This window comes from Mus musculus, chromosome 1, assembly GCF_000001635.26.
Source record: "Mus musculus strain C57BL/6J chromosome 1, GRCm38.p6 C57BL/6J".
Classification (NCBI taxonomy): Eukaryota; Metazoa; Chordata; class Mammalia; order Rodentia; family Muridae; genus Mus; species Mus musculus.
Genome location: NC_000067.6, coordinates 187083235 through 187103023, shown reverse-complemented (window position 1 = coordinate 187103023; position 19789 = coordinate 187083235). Strand labels below are relative to the sequence as shown.

Genomic DNA, 19789 nt, shown 5'->3' with positions numbered 1-19789 from the left:
TTTTATTTGTAACTCCCCATTATTTTAATTATTAGCACAGCATGCAGCATTCATTAATCACCAGAGCCCTTTAAAGTTAAAAGCAAACTTAGCTGACCACATTAGCACAAGCCGTCCCAAACAGGCCTGAGAGGAGAATGGTCTCTATACAATCACATTATCCAGTGGGTGCTTCAGAGAGCAGCTGCAGCCCTCTGTATCCTCAGGGATACCTAGGCCTCTTCCAGCTAATTTCCAATAGAAATTTGCCAAGTACTGCCTTCACTTTTCTAGCCTAACTTTTCTAATGACGTTCTGGTACTTCATAGCACTGGGCATATAGATAATAAGCCTTTGTAGTTACGTTCTAGACTCAGTCTACAAAAGACCCTTTTATTCTGCTAGCATGAGGTGAGAGCTATGCTCTCTTGTTGACTTGTTCTTTGGAAAAAACAAAATTGTTTTCAACAAATGACAACAGAGTTCTGCCCTATCTTTAAAGCCCCCAAAATCTAAAGAAGTTTGGCTGCAGAAGACACAGCTAATGGTTTTCCAGTCAGATTTGTGGTAGAGGATTTGTTTTGCTTCATTTGAATTATCAAACTGGCTCACTCAAACAATGCGCTTAGGACACAGACACATTAAATCAATGGACACATTCCATCAACACATGAGTCAAGTATGCGATGGAGGAGCATGTGAGGCAGATACACTCCTTGAGTTAGGCCATGAGCCAGGATTCTGATTGAGGAGACCAGAAGCCATCAAAAGGCTTGATGGCTTCTACTCAGATGACTAATTAAATGGTGATAGGCTTAACTTAAAATAATAGGAAGCACAAACAGATGAACAAGATCGGCCGCTGGCTGATGAGAAGGCTTTGTTAGGCAGCACACTGCTTGCTATTTGAGTTTCCTGCTGTGGACAGCTCAGTATCCCCAGTGCACTTTGGAAAACACTGTTCTTGTGTTCAAGAAAGACACATTTCTGCAGGGAAAGATGGAGAGATCACCCACATAGAGTCAATGGCTAACACCGTGGTGATGGAAACCTGCCCTCCCCTCGAGGACAAACTCCACAGAGAATCCAGGTCTCTGGAACCTGCTTTAGTGTTAGGGCCGTGGCTCTTAATCAGGGACAGTGAAGCGTGTGCTGCTTTAGGGCTTACAGTGTTAGAAACAGAGTCTCAGTCACAAAAGAAGTTCCGCTCATAGGATATGACTTTGGAAAATGTTGATTTTAAGCCACAGATCTGGCTAATTTAAGCTATTGGCAGAACAACACACACACAAATTGTCACCCTGACTTCCACGAGTTCATCTTTCTTTGATCCACTCTGGCAGGCAAAAGCATAAACTGCCCTCAGTGCCCAGCTCCCTTGAGTAAAGAGCACCAACATGCACACTTGCATGGACAAACACAGCCTTCCTCTGGTCGTTTGTTGTCTCTGTGCTTTGTCCACCACAGACATCACGTGTTATGTTTTGTGCGCTTCCCCAGCCCTGTTCCCTGTCTCCTCCTATAAGGAGAACTCTTTTCAAATATGCTATACCTTCCACCATGTCTCTGTGCTTTTCAAAGTGTTAGTTGTACAGAAAACCCCTTTAGTATCAGTTGAATGAATAACACTTAGGCAATGAAGAAATGAGAGAGGCAGGAGTGAGTGAATCCAGCTGTCTGGGAGAGGGGGGTGTTAAACTGGGTTCTGAGGACAAGCAGCAGATCAACACTTCAAGAGGAGGAGCATGTGCAGAGGCAGGGAGCCCGGAGGGTAAAGGAAGCCTGACTGGCTAGAAAGGCAGGTAGGGCACAGAGAAAACTGGACAGATGGAGCTCAGTGTACAAGTCTACGCAAGGTTGAAGATTTGAGGCTTGAATCAATAGGAGATTGAGCTTTTTCATTTGAAGATTTGAATTACCTGTCAGTAAAAATAAGTGGGCTGGTGAGAAATCTAGAAATATGAATGACAGTAATAAGATTATATGAAAAGACAGGAAATTAAACAGAGTTGTAAGGCAGAAAGAAGGGTAATTTGTTGGTATTATTTAGAAAATTACATTAAGTGTAATTTACTCCATTACAATAGATCATTTTCTCTGAAACCATTTTCAACTACTGCTCATCCTGCATGCCTGTGAGGTCCATCCCCTAAGACTTCTGGCAAGTCTAGAACTGTCTCATCAAGTGATGAGTCACCAGCATATATCCCTGTAACTCACATTGCTTTGAAGACGTTTTTCTTAGATCTGGGCCAGTGTGAGAGCTTAGCAGTTGGCGCTTGCCACCAAGCTTTACAACCCGAGTCCAATCATGTGGCCTCACACAGTGGAAGGCAAGAAGACTCTAAAGTTTTCCTATGAATTCCACATCTCCATGGCCCACACATGCCATGTGCATACATGAAATAAGCTTAAAAGTGTAATAAAAACTTATTTATTTCTCCAAATCTACATCTTTTATAGATTATAAGATTTTTTTGTAAGATTATAGAAACCATAGGCTAGCCAACATCTTCTGAGATGTGAAGTCTAGGAGATGAGCAGCACCCACTGAAATCATGAAGCACAACCAAGGATATATCCAGCTTGTAGAAGAAGAAAGTGTAAAATAAATTTATATAACCAAAATTTCGCTATCAGCTGCTTTGCAAGTTTAAATCTTCATAACCATTTGTTTGAGGGTTAAATAATTTCATTAATTTTAAGATAAAATTATTTAAAGATTATGCAACTTGTAGATATTTCTGAATATACAATTTATATGCATATGTGCACATAATTTAAGAGCACACATACATGCAACTTCAATGAATCACTGTGGCTAAATTAAAGTAGGATTAATTTGTGGGCCTTCTCTATGCATTCAGTTTGCACACAAGCAAATTTTACACCGACACAAAAGGAAAGTGTATTGAAACACCATTCACGGAGAGACAGAGACGAAGTGCAGCTGCTCATAGCCCCATCCATGAGTGCTCAGGGACACTGGGGCCACGTTCATCCTGCATGCCTGTGAGGTCCATGTGCACATCAGCATCAGAAAGACTATAATTTGTCTTCATGAAAGCTGTTTTCCATGCATAGATGCAAATACTTCATGCTTCCATAAATAACTTTGTAAACTTCAAAGCTTCCTCCTTGGGTTATTAACATGTTAAATATTATTGGACAATATAAAGGAGTTCATTGGGAGAAACTAAAAATAAAGAGAAATGGATGAAGTAGGACTTTTTTCTAAATTTAGTGTTTAGGCAGACATATGAAGACAGTGATAATAAAAATTTAATTTAGACTCAGATTTTAAAATATCTTGTTTGAATTAAATGTACTATGTGACAATATCGGGACATGGTAATGACGTAATCCACATTTCCTGAACCTCAACTTTACTTTTCCAAATTCTAAATTTTAAAATAGTTTCTTCAGTTAGTAACTTGCTTTTCTTCTTTGAAAACTATCCCCTTTACTTGCAAAAAGCTACCAGTTCCTATCCCTGGGCACCGCATGCCTGCCTTTGGATCCTGCTTACTATCCACTATGGCACCTGTTTCCTCTGAGGTTTCGTTCTTGCCTAGATTCTTCCAGCTAGGAAAACAAATAAAACAGAAACTGAGTGTGATTGGCTTTTTGATGGAGAGACTTCACTGTAGCACACTATGACCTTTTAATTAAAATATTTCCAAAGATTGAGCCTTGAGCACACTTCTCTGGAAGTTTGCTATGTGTTTGAGAAGTTGCAGTGGTTTTGCGCAGGTTCCCTTGACAGTCCATTTACAGATGAGCAGAGGGAGAAGTAAATGGGTGCACTGTGGGGTACATTCCATGGGCACCACTCCATCCAGTGCCTTCCCACTCCATCCAGTGCCCTCCCACTCCATCCAGTGCTCCCTCACTCCATTCAGTGCCCTCCCACTCCATCCAGTGCTCCCTCACTCCATCCAGTGCTCCCTTACTCCATCCAGTGCTCCCTCAGTCTGATACACACTGCACTGTGTCAGTCCTGGGGTCTGGTGTCTGGGGTCGGATTCTTCATTTCAGAGTGTCTGAGTCTCTCTCTTAACGAATACATGGGATGCACAGAGGGAACACAAAGGCTAGGCCCTCCCTTCCGGGAACGCTTTTGATCATCCGGCTTCAGCTTTCTTCATCTATCTCATCTTCTGCAGTGACCTACAGCATCAGTTCCTGGCCTTGCCCAGAGTCCTGCAGGACAGAGTGCTTCAGTTGTCTTGGGTATCACCCTCTTGTGGCAACTTCTATTAACATTTGTTCTTCTCAAACGTTCTCTATTTGTTACAAGTTCCCAACCCTCTTCCCACCTGCTAAGAACCCCTTGCTGTCCCCAGCTTGTGTTCTTGTCTTCTGTCTTCTTCCTTACGGATGCTTCAAACAGTAGTTCTGTTCTTTTATTCATTGAGTTCCACTGAGGATTAGTAGGATCAGCAGAACAAGTTGCCAGGTTGCACCAAGAGCCTAACATAGGGACAGTGCAGTTCACCACGTGCACGGCCTGTGTCCTCTTCAGATTCCATGCTAAATGTTTGTTCACATTCGGCTGCTTGCTCATAGCCATAGCAGCTGTGTGGAAGTCATGACTCATGGAGGTCAAGTGACTAGATAAGGAAGTCCAGGGGCAAAGCAGGGCCGAGGAGGGAGCAGGGAAGGGCCGAGGAGGGAGCAGGGGAGGGCTGAGGAGAGAAGAAGGGTGGTCTGACTCCAAAGCACTGCCATTCACCCCTGACCAAATATGCCTTCACTTGGGGTGTGACCCGAGCGTTGATTTCAGAAACTGATTCCAATAAGAACAGCCAGTGCTGCTGCAGTGTTTCTTTTGCTTTTTGTACTTTTGAGATTTATACAATTTTTAAATGTTAATTTGCTTATGATATGAATTTTGAAAATCCTGACACCTTCAAATTGTTGATTGGATACTCAGCATCATTATATATTTAAAACTCACAAAAATCCCACTAGGAAACTTTGAATGTATTCATCACTAGACAAGTAGGAAGGGAAGAGTCCCAGAAGCCAATGCTCGCCACAGTGGCCAGGGTTGCTCCCAACCCCCTGTTTTCTTTGAACCAGCTGTTTCCGGAAATCTAATTGTGAATGTTGCCTGACTGTCTTTTCAGGTTTTTGCCATTTTCTTCCTACCATAAAAAGGAGAAGTACATCCCAATGATACACTCGTCAAGTGCGTATAATTCTGACTCTTATGGACAGAAGCACTTTCGCAGTCAAGACTCTAAGAAGTGGATCTCTGACAAGGTGGGTCCACGGCATGGCACAGTAGAAAGGGTGCTCCTTTAAATGGCTAAGGCAGACAAAGATGACAGCATTAGGACATGGCACCACTTGTAAAAGGCTGAAGATAGATACTGACAATAGCAGATTCGATTGTTCTCGTTACAGCTGTGACCATCATAGTTTTAAATGTATTTGACCTGTGTCCATGAGAGATTTGCTTTAGTTCTTTGCATTACTGTGCTCTTAATGAATGTTTTATGGTGATAAAATCCTATAACCAATGACGAGGATCACTGACTTTGTCAGATGATTGGGTTGGAGTTTCAATGTGAAGTCCTAGTGTGGAATGGACAATGGACCATGGAGGCCAGATGTTGCTTGCTCTCTCCATCTCTGTGCATCTGTACCTATGGTGTTCAGGGAAGGAAATGAGTGACTAGCTGTAACTTGCCACATATGCGTGTGCACTGTGCACATTTGTAACATGTGCAGAACATGTAGGTTTTAAGGTGTATCTTTGTTCTTGCTGCCATAACAAATTTACCCTGGAAAATCAAGTTAACAAAATTAACAAAGTTGGAAGTATCATGCCAGGTGACTTCAAAAGATAGTGCATTGCCATAGTAATCAAAACAGGACACATGGTCTGGGCATAGAGAGGCACACACTCACTGGTGGCATAGGAGAGAAGATGCGAAAGTATGCCCACATGTGAATGCCTAAAGGATCCTCAATAGTGGTGCCAAATACACAAAGACAGTAGACTCAGAGGACAGTGCTGGGAAGACATTCTGATGCAGGAAAGGAAACTGGATCTTCACTTCTCACCATATTAAGACATCAACTTAAAACTCATTCAAGATTTTAACATAAATCTTGAGACGATTAGAGGAAACAGAAAAGAACCTTTGATAGTAGGCTCAGTCATGCTCTCTGGATATGCCCGTAGAGGCATTGGTAGCAGAAGCAATGAATGAGACTGTGTCAAGCTAAAAGGCTTGGACATAAGAATCACTAATTAGCTTAGAGGGAAACACCACTAACCAGAAGAATGAGAGACAGCGGTGGGATGAGGAAGATACCTGGAACCACACATTGTAATAAGGGCCAACATCCAAAGTATGTAAGCATGTCTATGGATAGATATTTAGCATTGCTAAAATTATCACTGAAATGCAAATTCAAACCATGATATATCATCCCATACTTGATAGAATAACAATTACCAAAAAACAAAAAAACAACAACAACAACAACAACAAAAAAAAAAAAACATAAGGAAAATGTTGGCCAAGCTGTTAGCAAATGAAACCCTTGTGCTGTTTGTGAGACTGTAGGTTAAAACAATCTTTGTGCTACAGTTTTACCTAATAATCAAATGTCTGAGCCTAAGTCCAAAAGGAGTAAAATCAGTATGTCAAAGAGGTAAGTGGACACTAAGTTCACTGCAACGTCATTCTCAATAGCCAGGACAAATGCATAAGGATGTGGAGTGCACACATAGTGCAATATTGTTGTGCCATAGAAAGCAAAGAAATGCTGTTATTCATGATGTGGATGTACCTGGAGGACGTTATGCCCAATGATAAAGGTAGGTACAAAAGATGGGTTTTACTGACTACATGTGATTTAGAAAGTCGACGTCATAGAGAGAATAGAATAGTGGGCCCGAGGACTTGGAGACAGAAATGGACTAAAGTTCCACTGCAAAGACTGCTCTGTGGCTCTCTGCTAGGGGTGGCATGGGCCCTTGGACATTGGGAGCAGTCATGTTATCCTTCTGATACTGTAGGAAACCTCTCTTTCCTGTCTGTGGGAGAAGCAGCAGCCATGGTGGCTCCTGAGTTGTCTTGCAGGGTCATTCTTCCATTCTCTTGAAGAGCCAGTTGCCCAGTCCTGTAAAGTACAGGAAGCCCACAGCCTGCCTACACCCTGTCTGCTTTCTTCCCAATTGGATCAAGGGCAGTGCCTTTGCTCCTCTAACCCCAGCTCTAGTTAAAGGGCTGATCACATCCAAGCTGAGCCATCCTCCTTGCCATCTCTCAAAAACTGTATTGTCTCTGCTATATCGTGTCTCCCTGTAAGACACGTTTCCTCACCTCATTCCATCTTCATCTACAATGTGGATATGGAATTCTGAGAGAGAGGGAGTAAATAACTTGAGCGTGTCACAATGTACTGTTCCTATTTAATGTTCTGATTTCTCATTATTATTAGTGTGGGAGTCACGAGAGGTTGTGCACATGTATGACACACACATGGATGTCAGGACAGATTTCAGGACACACTCTCTCTCTGGTCTGAGTTCCAGGAATGAAAATCAGCTCGTAGGCTTGGTGAGCCCTCCCCACTATCCATGAGGGACCTTCTAAACTGTCACTGTTAAGCCATTCTGTTTAAAGGTTCTCCAACACTAGTAATTCAGGGTCTAAGGTCTCTACAGTGAGGTAAGTCATTTGCCCTAGGAACTGAATGGTAGACTGAGGTGTGGTTTATTGTGTCATTTTATAAAATCCCACAGTAAACCATTTTTTTGGTCATTTTTCACCAATATGCAACCCTTCTGAACACAAAGTAGGTAGGAGTTCTAACTATTTTATTTCCTGTTGTGTTTATAGATGTGATATGTATTGTGTTTTCTAGTCAACATAACTTTTTACAATGGTGCCTTTGCACCATTTGGTTGAATCCAGCCAGCAATTCTTCCTTGAAAGTCTATGTGACTCTTAGCACATTTATCTCTATCACAGTGGGAAAGATCCTTATGCAGTGTTCATTTCCTAAAGTAGAGCCAGGCTTCCCTTCAGAGCTTTGCAGCTGGCTTGCTAAATGTGCACTGGTGTGTCTATCTCAGTTAAGCAACTTCATAGAAACAGAAAAACATTTGAATACTCACTAGAAGGGAGAATAACTTATTTTACTACTTTAGAAGTTTCATTAGGTATAATCTTTTATTCTTGAGAATTAAGTCAAGAAAAAATAGAGATTCAGTAACTGTTAATAAGACACTGCCTTCCCAGCCCTGTGCGGACTGTAAGAAAGTCGATTGGGCTCTGCCTACCTCCCTTCCTCTGTCCCTCATTCCTTCCTATGTCCCCTCTCTACTCTTCAAATGACTGCACTAACTAAACAGAGTATTCTTCTAAGAGGCCAAATGTAACCTATATGCTATGAACTAGTTGTTTCACAAATTGTTAAATCTTGGAGTTTTTATATTTTGACTTGATATTAAATAACTTGGGTAAGAATAAATTTGAGTAGGCTCTATACTTTTTAAGCAGTGTGTGTGTGGTTAGCCTGGAACTCACCATGTAGATCAGTCGGATCTCCAACTTGCAGTGATCCCTCTGCATCAGCTTTCTGGGTGTAGGAATTCCATATGTATGCCAACACACAGAAGTTAATTTCTTTTTAGAAAATGTGACTTCTTAATCATGAGAATTGGAGACCACAGCTTATTATGAGAAGGTTAAAGATAATCTTGGGAGACCAGAGTTGTTATGTTCAAAATGTAGAAGAATAAAAGGACAAAATAGTTATCTATAGGGTGGTGGGAATATTTATATACATTTCAGTGTGTATTAAAGGCTGGGCTGTGACTGTGTTGAGGCTCTTTCTTAGCATGTGAGAAGCCTAGGATTCTATTTAAAGCATTGAAGAATCAAACAAAAGCGGCTTTAGTAATCCAGTAGGCTGGTGTTAGTTAGGTGCCCACCCCATCATCATGATGGTCTCCACTGAGAAGTGACTTCCTCTCCTGCCTTCTTCAAACACAAGCCCCAGGTCTCAAGGGACTTGTTAGCTAACTGGGTTATAGGACTTCAGCTGCAGAAAATCAAATGTACATTTAGTACTTTTCCTATTCATATAAATTCATTTCATATGCAAACAAACAATGTATTACTTCCGTTTTAAAAATTCTCCATTAGCTTTATACAAAAACTCACAAATTCAGTGAGTGAGAGAACACAATACTATTTTTTTCCTAAAAACCTGGAGCCAGTAATAAAAAATATTTTTCTTTTGTATGTAACATGCTTGCATATATGGAAGCAGTTTTACATGTGTGTGGGCATCCAAAGCTGGTATTAGGTGTCTTTCTCCCTTTGCTGTCTGCTCCGTCTTCTGAAGCTGAGTCTCTTACAGAACCTGGAACAGTCCAGTTAACCAGCTTTTCCTAGGGAGTGTCTGTTGGCACGGGATGACATGTGGTTGTCATGTCTGCCAGGTCAGACTCAAGTCCTCACACTTATTTGGCAAGTGCTTTATCCACTGAGCCATTCCTGCAACCATACACTGTGTCGCTTAAAAAGTGAAAACAGAGAAATAATTTATAAATCATGCAACTTACTCATGTTTCTTCAATCTGCTTGTGAACTGCGCCAAGCTAAGCCAGTCAGTTTTAACTCAGTGTTTTAAGTGATCAGACTTTGGAGTTGAGGGAAATACTTTAGTATTATAGTTCTCCATAATGCTGACCTCAGAATGGGCGTGAACTAGGGAACTTCCGGTCAGTTGGTGCTAATGTCATCTGCTGGGGGAGCTCTGAGTCTGACAGTCAACAGTTCCACACACTCAAAACATCTTTTGATTGTCAAAATATTCATGTTCATATTTATTGAAAAAGAAGTGACCGTCTCTGTCTTTATCTGAATTGGAGTAAGCTTCTGTGTATCAAGGTTTGTGTTGCTAGCTCCCTTCTCCGCCTGATTACAACTGAATTATGGCAGCAGACCTCCCTCTGCTTGATCTGTATATGCACGTGGGCCCTGAACATGATTGCGTACCTTACAAAGCTGAGAAATATCCAGCACTCCAAAGAATTAACTTAGGGAACTAAGCATATTGCACAGAACATAAAGCTGACCTTCCCTGTCCACGTTTTGGGAATGCGGCAGGATAGGGAACACATCACGGATTTAATGTGCCACGTCGCCTTCTGTAGGAGCCTGGGTGGGGCCATGAGTGCTTGCCCACTGCACCCAGAGACTGAATCTGCTGTCACTAGCATCCTGATGATAATGAACATTCAGCTTAACGACCGTGATTATGATGATCATAATTGATGTGCAAGTGCTGTGTGTGGGCCGTCACAGTCGAGCGGTGTGTGTGTCCAATGTGCCTCGGCTGGGATGGTTGTGCTTGCACGTGCTGATTGGGATAAAATAGGCCTTTCTACAGGCCAGCTTTGTAGGATTTCAGGATCTTTCTGTGCATGCCAATCGATGATTAAGCACTTGCCGAACAGTGGCCCTTCACAGTTGTTTGTTTGGTGCGGTTTTGTGTCATTAGGAAATGGAAACAGTGAAATAATTAGGTGTAATTGAAGGAAAATATCTTGTGGATGGTTATATATAATGTTTCCTCTCTCTTTATCTCTTTCTCTCACCCCCTTCGCTCCCCCTCCCTTCTCTCTGTCCATCCCCTCCTTTCCTCTCCATATCTCCAGCTCAGAGGTTGGACCCTGACCCTTGTGAAGTCTTCCCAAGCTTGCGTAAGCTTCAGGACAAGTATATGGTGATATTTTTATATAAATCCTGGCATTTCTGTGGAGATTTGTTTCTCTGCTATGCATTTAATAAAATAGAGCAGCAGAGACAAATATTTAAGTGTGTAAAGATGATAATCAGCCACGTACAGTGGATGTGCATCAGGCAGGCATGCTTAGGTCTGAGCTTGCTCTACCTTTCATTAACTGTTTTCTTTTGGATCCGTTTGTGGCCCTCTTTATGAAATTTCAGAGTTTATGATGTGACTTTTTAGATGTAACTAAAAATAGCATATATTGCTGTGATATATCCAGGGTTTCTGAAAAACCTTCATCCCCCTTGTACTAGCTTGTGGTCACTAGCCCACACATTCACTTTGCTTCTCATTTTAATGGGCTTGGTCTGAGCAATGAACATACATACTGGGAGTGCAAATTTGCAAAGAAGCATGGTCAGCCATTTGAAAAGACACTTTGTATGGAACCCATTGTCCCAAACTGAGTAATGTCTGCATCCTGTTATCAGTAACTTCAGGGTTCTGGAGAGATGGTGCTGAGCATTCGTTCCTGATACCTGTAGAATTTAAATTACCCCATGTGACACATGCACCCAGCTCTTCTGCCGCATGATGGGCAGAGGGCAGAGTCTGCGTGACACTTTGAAGGTTTGTAGCTTTTACTCATAAAATTATCTATCTGAGGTTTCAGTCTGGTGTGATTATTGAGCTCTGAAATATTCCCTCTGGAGGTTTAAAGGCTCCAAAGTATTGACATGTCCAGTCTTTCCTGCATTTAAGTTAAAATAACAAGAGTTAAACTCATCATCCAACAAGGGTTGTGGGGCATCTGCCTCTGCCCTGCCCTGCGACTGAATGCCTAACTGGACATCTTCCACATTTTAAAAGCTCGAGCTGGCTTCTGTGTGCATGTGGTGATGTTGGAAAAGAGGCAAAGAGCTGGAGGGAGAGGGGTGGCCCCTGCCTATGGATGCCCTAGGAAGTGTGGCATTGCTTTTCTCTCTCTGAGATCCAGGTTTTCATGAGACTCTAAAGCAGCATGAGGATTCTTAAAAACAAAACAAACCCCCTAAATGTCGAGCTGGCATAGGTGTCTGTACCACTCTTGAAGTCCGCTAGGTCAGCACACCACAGAAATGCTTGTAACCTGTGTTTGTTGCATTGCTATTCACAGCAGATAGACTGTGGAGCCAGCTTACCAACAGACAGACAAGTAAGACAATGTGAAGCAGGTACAGGTGTATATGTGTGAGCATGCCCACATGTGCACACGCGCGAGCGCGCGCGCACGCGCGCGCACACACACACACACACACACACACACACACGCACAAACACACACACACACACACACACCACACACTCGTGTGCACACGTGCTTCCTATATGGACTATTTAACTCTTTTATCAGTAGACAGCATTACATTCTTGTGGTCCTGTTGCTGTCCAGCCTATGTGCACATAACCTAGCATGCAGTCACCCAGGAAGTTGAGGGTCTTCCTAATATATCCTGATTGACAACATTTCTAGGATATAGCTGGCAGTTTACCATTTGGATTTATTTTCCTAGAAATATCGTAGTACTTTTCAATAAAGAGATTTAGAAATTTTACTGTTTCTAAATGTTTTTCTTCAATAACAGTTTTCTGCCTGTAGTATTTTACTATGTCAGGGATTTTCGTTCTATTTGTTAGGGTTTTTTGCTTATCTTTCATTTCTCTTAGAGATTTATTTTTATTTGTGTGTGTGTGTGTGTGTGTGTTTGTGTAGGTGCACAAATTTGTGTGCACACATTTGTGTTTGTGTAGGTGTGTACTCAGTGTATATGAGCAGAGAGGAAAGGAGCCTAGAGAAGTCAGAAGATGGAGTCAGGTTCCTTGAAGCTGGAATTATGGATGTTTGTGAGTTGCCAAACATGAGTTCTAGAAACTGACTCCTGGTCCTCTGTGAGAGCACCAGGTGCCCTTAAGAGCTGAGCCATCACTCCAGTCCCTGTCTTCCATTTGAACCATTTTAATGTTTTCTCTCTGACTCTTTCTATTTATTTCTTTATCTTCCCTTTTTGGTTGTTTTTTTTTTCTTCTTTCTTTAATAAAACCTATTAAATTGTCACTGAAATAAATTTAATTTTGGGCATGTATATTGTACCCTTCCTATCTGATTATAGACCTATCTTTGTCCTCAATTTCTTTTCTGGGTAAAATAAAAACACAACTTCCTGTGTTTTCTTTTTAGATTATTTCTAGCCTTTGTCTCTAAGCATGTGATTTCTAAGAATTGTGTGTTAAAACAGCTACTAGTTGTTGATTGACACAATTTGATTTATTTTGCAGTGCTGTTGGTTCATGATGTTTTCAGCATTATATGAGCTTTAATAAGATTGCTAGTTTTGGTGTTCTTGTACATTCTCTGTGCAAGGGTCCTAGGACAAGGCTTACTGTCTGTCCATGAGGTGATGCTGTCAAAAAGGAAGAGCTGCTATCTTTGGCTTCGCTTCTACAAAACCCTACCCTCACTTTAGTTCCTTCTTTATTCGATGACCAAAGGGTGGTCTATTTGTCTCTTCCTGCTTGACTTGAGCAGCCACGACACTGGCCTGTGCTTTGTGCGTCTTCATGGTTTTGTCTGCTCTTTCTGGAGGTGACTTGTCTGCATCCTCTCTAGCACTCCCCTTAAGAAGCTTTTTTGCAGTCACTCCTGACTTGCACACCAAGGGTTGCGTCAGTGGGGTGCTTTATTGACTCCTTCTTTAGTTGTGGGTCACATTAACTGTGTTTCCCAATCCTCCTAATGTGAGGGCTGTGTTGGGTCTACTTCTCCTTCTCTTCCTTGTGATTATCTGATGGCGGGGTTGCTGCACAGAGACATTTGGATTTAGCTTTATATTAGGATTGGGATAGTTCTCCCTTGGGGCCAGCTAAAAATCCTTGGAAATCATGTGAATGGCCAAGTTTTCACAGTGACTGAACAAATCTTTATTGAGCACCGTGTGTGGATCAGACTCAGGCGAGGCATCAAGGATATAACCTTGAGCAAAAGCAAACAGGGCCTCTGCTCCCACTGAGCAGGTAGTTCAGGGAGTAATGGACATTAATCATTGCTCAAAGACTCTATGGGAAGGCCATAGATCTGCAAGACTGTACAGTAAGGAAGTGTGGTTGGAGGGAAAGGAGAGTGAGCCCAAGGGAATGGTGCTGCCATTAAAACATGAAGGAGTGTTATCAAAGCAAGATTTCTCTCTCCCACTCCCTCCATACCTTCCCCCTCTGCCTGTCTGGCTCTCTGTGTGTATGTTTAGTGTGTTGTGTGTTTAGTGTGTGTATCTGTCCATGTGTGTATGTGTGTGTTTAGCAAGTGATCAGATAAGAGAGTAGAAAGTCTCTAAAGAGCTCTGGGATTACAGAGAACATGAACTTTGAACTCTCAGGGAACATAAATCCTTTACATTTCAAGGAACTGAAAGGAGGCCCTTAGGGCAGGAGATGAGAGTGTAAATGAGTGTGTATTAGGTGCTGGAGAGGTGGTTCATTGATAAAGTGCTTGCCATGCAAACAAGAGGACCTGAGCTTCCCAGCCCCTACGTAGAAACAAGGTACAATGGTATATACCCAAATCCTAGTGTCAGGGAGGCAAAGGCTACAGGAACTCTGTGGTTTGCTAGATAGTCCATCTAGGCCAATTGAGGAGCCCCAGGTTCAGTAAGAGACCCCACAGACAGAGGGGGGAGAGGGAAAGAGAGAGAGAACAATAACACACACACACACACACACACACACACACACACACACACACACACACAGAGTGAATATATTGGATTCAGGAACCTTGTTAAACCTATAGATGAACTCTAGTATAAATAAGAGACTTTAGACTTTATACTGGGAGATTTTCAAGGTTTTCAAGCAACATTGAAAAGATGAGATTTATATTTTCAGAAGTGTTGATAATTAATTATATAGAAGTCAAAATAAAAGGGGAATGGAGCAATTAGACACTGGTTGTGGTGGTGCAAGCCTTTAATCCCAGCACTCAGGAGGCAGAGGTGGGCAGATCTCTGTGAGTTCAAGGCTAGTCTGAGTTCCAGGAAAGCCAGGGCTATACAGAGAAGCCCTGTCTCCAATGACAAAAAAACAAAAAGAAAAAAAAAAGAAGGAAGAAAAGAAAGAAAGGAACAAAGGAACAAAGAAACAAAGTAAAGAAAAGAGAAGAGAGAAAAGGAGAAAGAAAGAGAAAGAAAGAAAAGAAAGAAAGAAAAAGAAGAAAGAAAGAAGAAAGAAGAAAGAGAAAAAAGAAAGAAAGGAAGAAAGAAAGAAAGAAAGAAAGAAAGAAAGAAAGAAAGAAAGAAAGAAAGAAAGAGTCTTAGTTAGAGTTTCTATTTCTGCACAAACATTATGACCAAGAAGCAGTTGGGGAGGAAAGGGTTTATTCGGCTTACACTTCCATACTGCTGTTCATCACCAAAGGAAGTCAGGACTGGAACTTAAACAGGTCAGAAAGCAGGAGCTGATGCAGAGGCCATGGAGGGATGTTCTTTACTGGCTTGCCTCACCTGGCTTGCTCAGCCTGCTCTCTTATAGAACCAAGACTACCAGCCCAGAGATGGCACCACCCACAAGGGGCCTTTCCCCCTTGATCACTAATTGAGAAAATGCCTTACAGCTGGATCTCATGGAGGCATTTCCTCAACTGAAGCTCCTTTCTCTGTGATAACTCCAGCTGTCTCAAGTTGACACAAAACTAGCCAGTACAGAAAGGAAGAAAGAAAAGAAGAAAAAGAAAGAAAGGAAGAAAGAAAGAAGAAAGAAAGAAAGAAGAAAAAGAAACGAAGAAAGAAAAAAGAAAGAAGGAAAAAAAGAAGAAAGAAAAGGAAAGAAAAGAAAAGAAAAGAAAAAAGAAAAGAAAAGAAAGAAAGAGAAGTCTAGATAGGATGAGACTTAATTCAGATTCATTATGCTATAATTTGCTAATCTCCTGTTGTTTTCCATGGAAGGAAGCCAGGTTGTGGGCAATGGTGGTCATTGGAGAAAAGGAGGAGCTGCTTGGAGAGCAGCGGAGAAGAGACCATCAGTCAGCGCCTGTCCTGGTAGCATCTGGGATGCCTGTGACTCAACCCACTGGAGATGTCATGGAGGTGGCTGAACATTGAGTCCATGTCTTGTACAGACAGTCTTAACTAACATTGCACAACAGAGTAAATTACTTTATAAAAATAATAAACTAGAGTACTGATAAAGATTAAGGAGAGAAGGACAATAGACATTTTAAGGAATGCCAATATTTGTGGCCACTTGGAGTAGGAAGCCTCTTTATTAAAGGAGATGAGCTAGCATGTGAGGAAAATCAAGCGAATGCTGTTATTAAAGAAGCCAAGGAGAGAAACTGTGGTAAGAGGTAAGGCGTGATGTGCCATGTCAGACAATGCCATGGGCTCACGTTGGATGAGTGCAGAACATGCCTGCAGATTTAGCAAACTGCAGGTCTCTAGTGTCTTAGCGGGACCTGATTTAATGATGGTGTGGAGACTAACCCAGACAGAAGTCACTCAGGAGTGATAGGAACAAAGAAGCTACTGCAAGTAGAAAAAGAGACCCGCAGCTGTGAAGAACAATTAGGTAAAATACTTTCATTTTGTTTTTAAAATGAAAAGCATTTCTCCATGAATAAATTATGGTATACTAGATACATATTGTTTAACCAACTGTCTGTGTTTTAAATTTTTATTTACCTTTTAATTTTATTTTTTTTAAGTTTTATAATGCTCATTACAGGCGTTGGCATTAGTTGCTTATTAAATGTACTCGGTGAGCTATTTGCAAAAGGCTACCTCACAACAGTTGGGCTATTCAGTGAAACAATCTTCTTCTGTAATGCCTCGGCTGGGGAACGTGGTCCCTCGGTGATGATTGCAGGCTCTGAAGAACGAATGGATCCTGAAAAGAGGATGTGGGATGGCACTTCTTAAGGCACTAGCTTGTGGAGCCCCACTGCTGCCTAGAAGGAGCATCAGAGAGCAGGGTGCAGAGCTTCTCTTCCCGTCCTTGTCTTTAGACACATCCCACACAGAACCTCCTCCCCAACACTTCTCTGCTAAATTCCTGCAGCCGAACCATCCTTCCCACCACACACTGGGGTTCTCTCCACTCCTTCCTTCAGAGGGCCTCTCCTAGCCCTTGTGTTCTCCCAGAACCCCAGCATCCTGGAGTAGAGACAAAAGGACCTGGTGAAGATTGGGGCAGGCTGGCCAGGCAGAGCTGCATAACAACACTGTCTCAAAAGCAAGCACAGGAGAAGCCCTCTTCGTCCTCCTCAGTCCTTTACTAGTGACTTTAACTGCTTCGCAAATGCCAAGCCTGGCATAAAATGCCATGGCTTTTCTTATGGTAAAGAGAAGTCCATTGCATTCAGTTAATGTCTTAATTATTTTTATCAAGTCTCCCTGTGATTTTTGAAAGGATTTAGTTGCTGTTAGAAGGAAGGTATGCCTCTCCAGATTCCCCTGTGGCTTACCAACCTACAACCGCATATGATGCTGGTGTGTGCTACGCCGTAGGATTTGTTTCCTACATCTTGAAGATTTATTCTTATCTTATTCATATTGATGTTTTGTAGGCATGTATGTATGTGTACCACATTGTGTGGCTGCTGTTCATAGATGCTAGAAGACACTGGAATCCTGACATTGGAGTTACAGGTGGTTCTGAGCTGCAGTATGGCTTCTAGAACTTGAACTTGAATTGAATTGAAGCGAGAGAGAGGTTCTCTGCAAGAGCAGCAAGTGCTCTTAGCCACTGAGCCAGTTCTCCAGCCCCCCTGTTCTGTATCTTTCCATGATGGTTGTGGTACCTTCATAAAATCACTTCTAGTTGTCCTCATTCTAGAGAAAGTCATGTATGCTGCTAAAGCCTATAAACAATGTATAAGTGTATTTTCTTGAAAATATGATTGTTGGGAAGATAAAATTTGAAACTATGCCAGCCTGAACCTGAAGCTTTGTTTACTGATCTCTGTCAGGGTTCTGAAATAATATATATTGTTTTGCTAAATGAATTCAGAAATCATCAGTCATGTTAGCTCTGACATCTAATGAACATAAATAATACGCCAAGGGTGGAAGCAATCTCATCTGCAAGTTCTAATAGACTTTCTAGTTCTGATGGCATAATTGAGGAAGTCTCAAATCTCTATGCCCTATATAAACAAGGTTTATGAAAGAAATGGTCATGTTTGTGTTTGCTGCCAAACCTAAAGGGTGGTGAGATTTCTAATAGTCTACCCAACAGATGACTGGGGACTCACACAGTTAGTAATATCCTAAAATTACCGATAAAACTCCCTGTGCTGCTCGCACTGCCCATGTGCGCACACCTGCTGACAGTGAAGGAGGGCCTGGAGTTGCTCGGATCAGGAGATTTGCAGGTTCACCTTTGAAGCGTTTGGTATTCCATGAAGTAAACCCCCGTGCAGAGCGTAGCTGCCACATTGGATGAAGCTCTGGCTTAGCAGCATTTCAGCCTTCAGTGGCAACTCTGGGGTCCCGTGCTTAATGTCATGCTAACATAAAATAAATTTCAAGAAAGAGCTCTCTGCTGAAGGGGATCAGCACACTGCCTCTGCACAGTAACTATGACTTATGTTTCAGAGCAAAGACACTTTCCAATTTGGCCCATCTTCCCAATATATTTTAGAAATGAATTTCATCATTATCACTATGTGTTATGATCTCATAGGGGGTGGCAATATACTTGCTTTTGTCCTTTAAATGTTATAGACAGACTTAGTTACCTTCAGAACACATTATCTGAACAGTATCTACTCTGTATACTCAGAGTTCATCTGCCTTTGCCCTATTAAGCTTTAGTATTTTCCAGAACTAAAACAAACCTAGATTCATACAGGAAAGGTACCAAAAGGAAACAGCTGGAAAAAGTTCTCAAGTCAAATTTCCCTTTAAGAGTGAAGCTCTACTGTATAATGTTATTTACTACATGAGACTAGAGGTAGTAAGAGTGATACAAGACAGACAATCCATGACAAGTGTTGCATGTTGTGATGGCTGCTCTTAGTTGTTAAATTGGCTACATCTAGAATTGACCAAAACCAAAGAGGCTACCTATACACCTGGGAGGGAGTTTTTCTTAATTGTCACTTGAAGTAGGAAGACCCACTTTAACGAAGATCTTTTGAGGTGGAAAGAGACACCTTTAATCTGAGTCTTCTCATGGAGCCTGGATATGAAGAAAGCTTTGCTCCTTGCTTGTCTTCTCTGCTCTCACTGGCTTTATTAGATCTCTGGGATCCTGGCATAGACTGAAGATGGTCTGAGATATTCAGCCTTGTAGACTGAACAACTACTGGACTCTTGAACCTTCTGTTGGTAGACAGTCACTGTTGAACTGGATGGATTGCTAGCAATCCATTTTAATCCTCTTTACATTTATCTATTATGTATATATATATATATATATATATATATATATATATATATATATATGTTCATTCTATAAGTTGTTTTTCCTCCAGGAAACCCTTGCAGATGTGTGTGCCTCTGGACTCCAGTCTTTGTATTCAAGACGTGCCTGTCTATTCAGACTCAGCCATCCACTTATACAAATCAAAGCACTATTTCTCTCTTTCTTAATCATTTGTCATTATTTCTAAGGAACCTGTTTGCCTACCTCCTAACTTGCTGTTATGGGAGCGAGAAGTTGGCATAAGTGTAGAATAGCCATCTGTCTTCAGTTTAATTTACACACCACTCTTTTCTTAAGAAACATGTGAAAGCATCTAGCTGACAACTCACTACCTCAGAGGTCAGATAAAACAATGGGCATTTGCTTATTCATGGATTTGTTTGTTTGTTTGCTTTTACTGTCATGATTCTGAAGTGTTTACATTTTGGCAAGGTGAAAATAAATTCACATTTTTGCAAAGACATTATAGAAAATCAAATGTCCATGAAAGTACTGCTGCTTTTTCAGCTGGATGAGAGGTGGTTGGGTTAAAGGTAGCAATGCACTTGTCTTTCATGTGAATTTGATTTCAGTTTATCTTTTTTAA

The 19789-nt window shown here is 41.6% G+C and overlaps 1 protein-coding gene across 4 annotated transcripts in view; it reads left to right on the top strand.

The window, feature by feature from the left end:
* Spata17 (spermatogenesis associated 17) overlaps positions 1-19789 on the top strand; it is a 205898-nt gene that overhangs the window by 112488 nt on the left and 73621 nt on the right. For all 4 annotated transcript variants that reach the window (XM_006497207.3, XM_030243223.1, NM_028848.3 and 1 more), the window contains one exon: positions 5112-5247. In XM_006497207.3, the coding sequence (XP_006497270.1) occupies positions 5112-5247 (136 nt within the window). The remainder of the gene's footprint in view (positions 1-5111; positions 5248-19789) is intronic.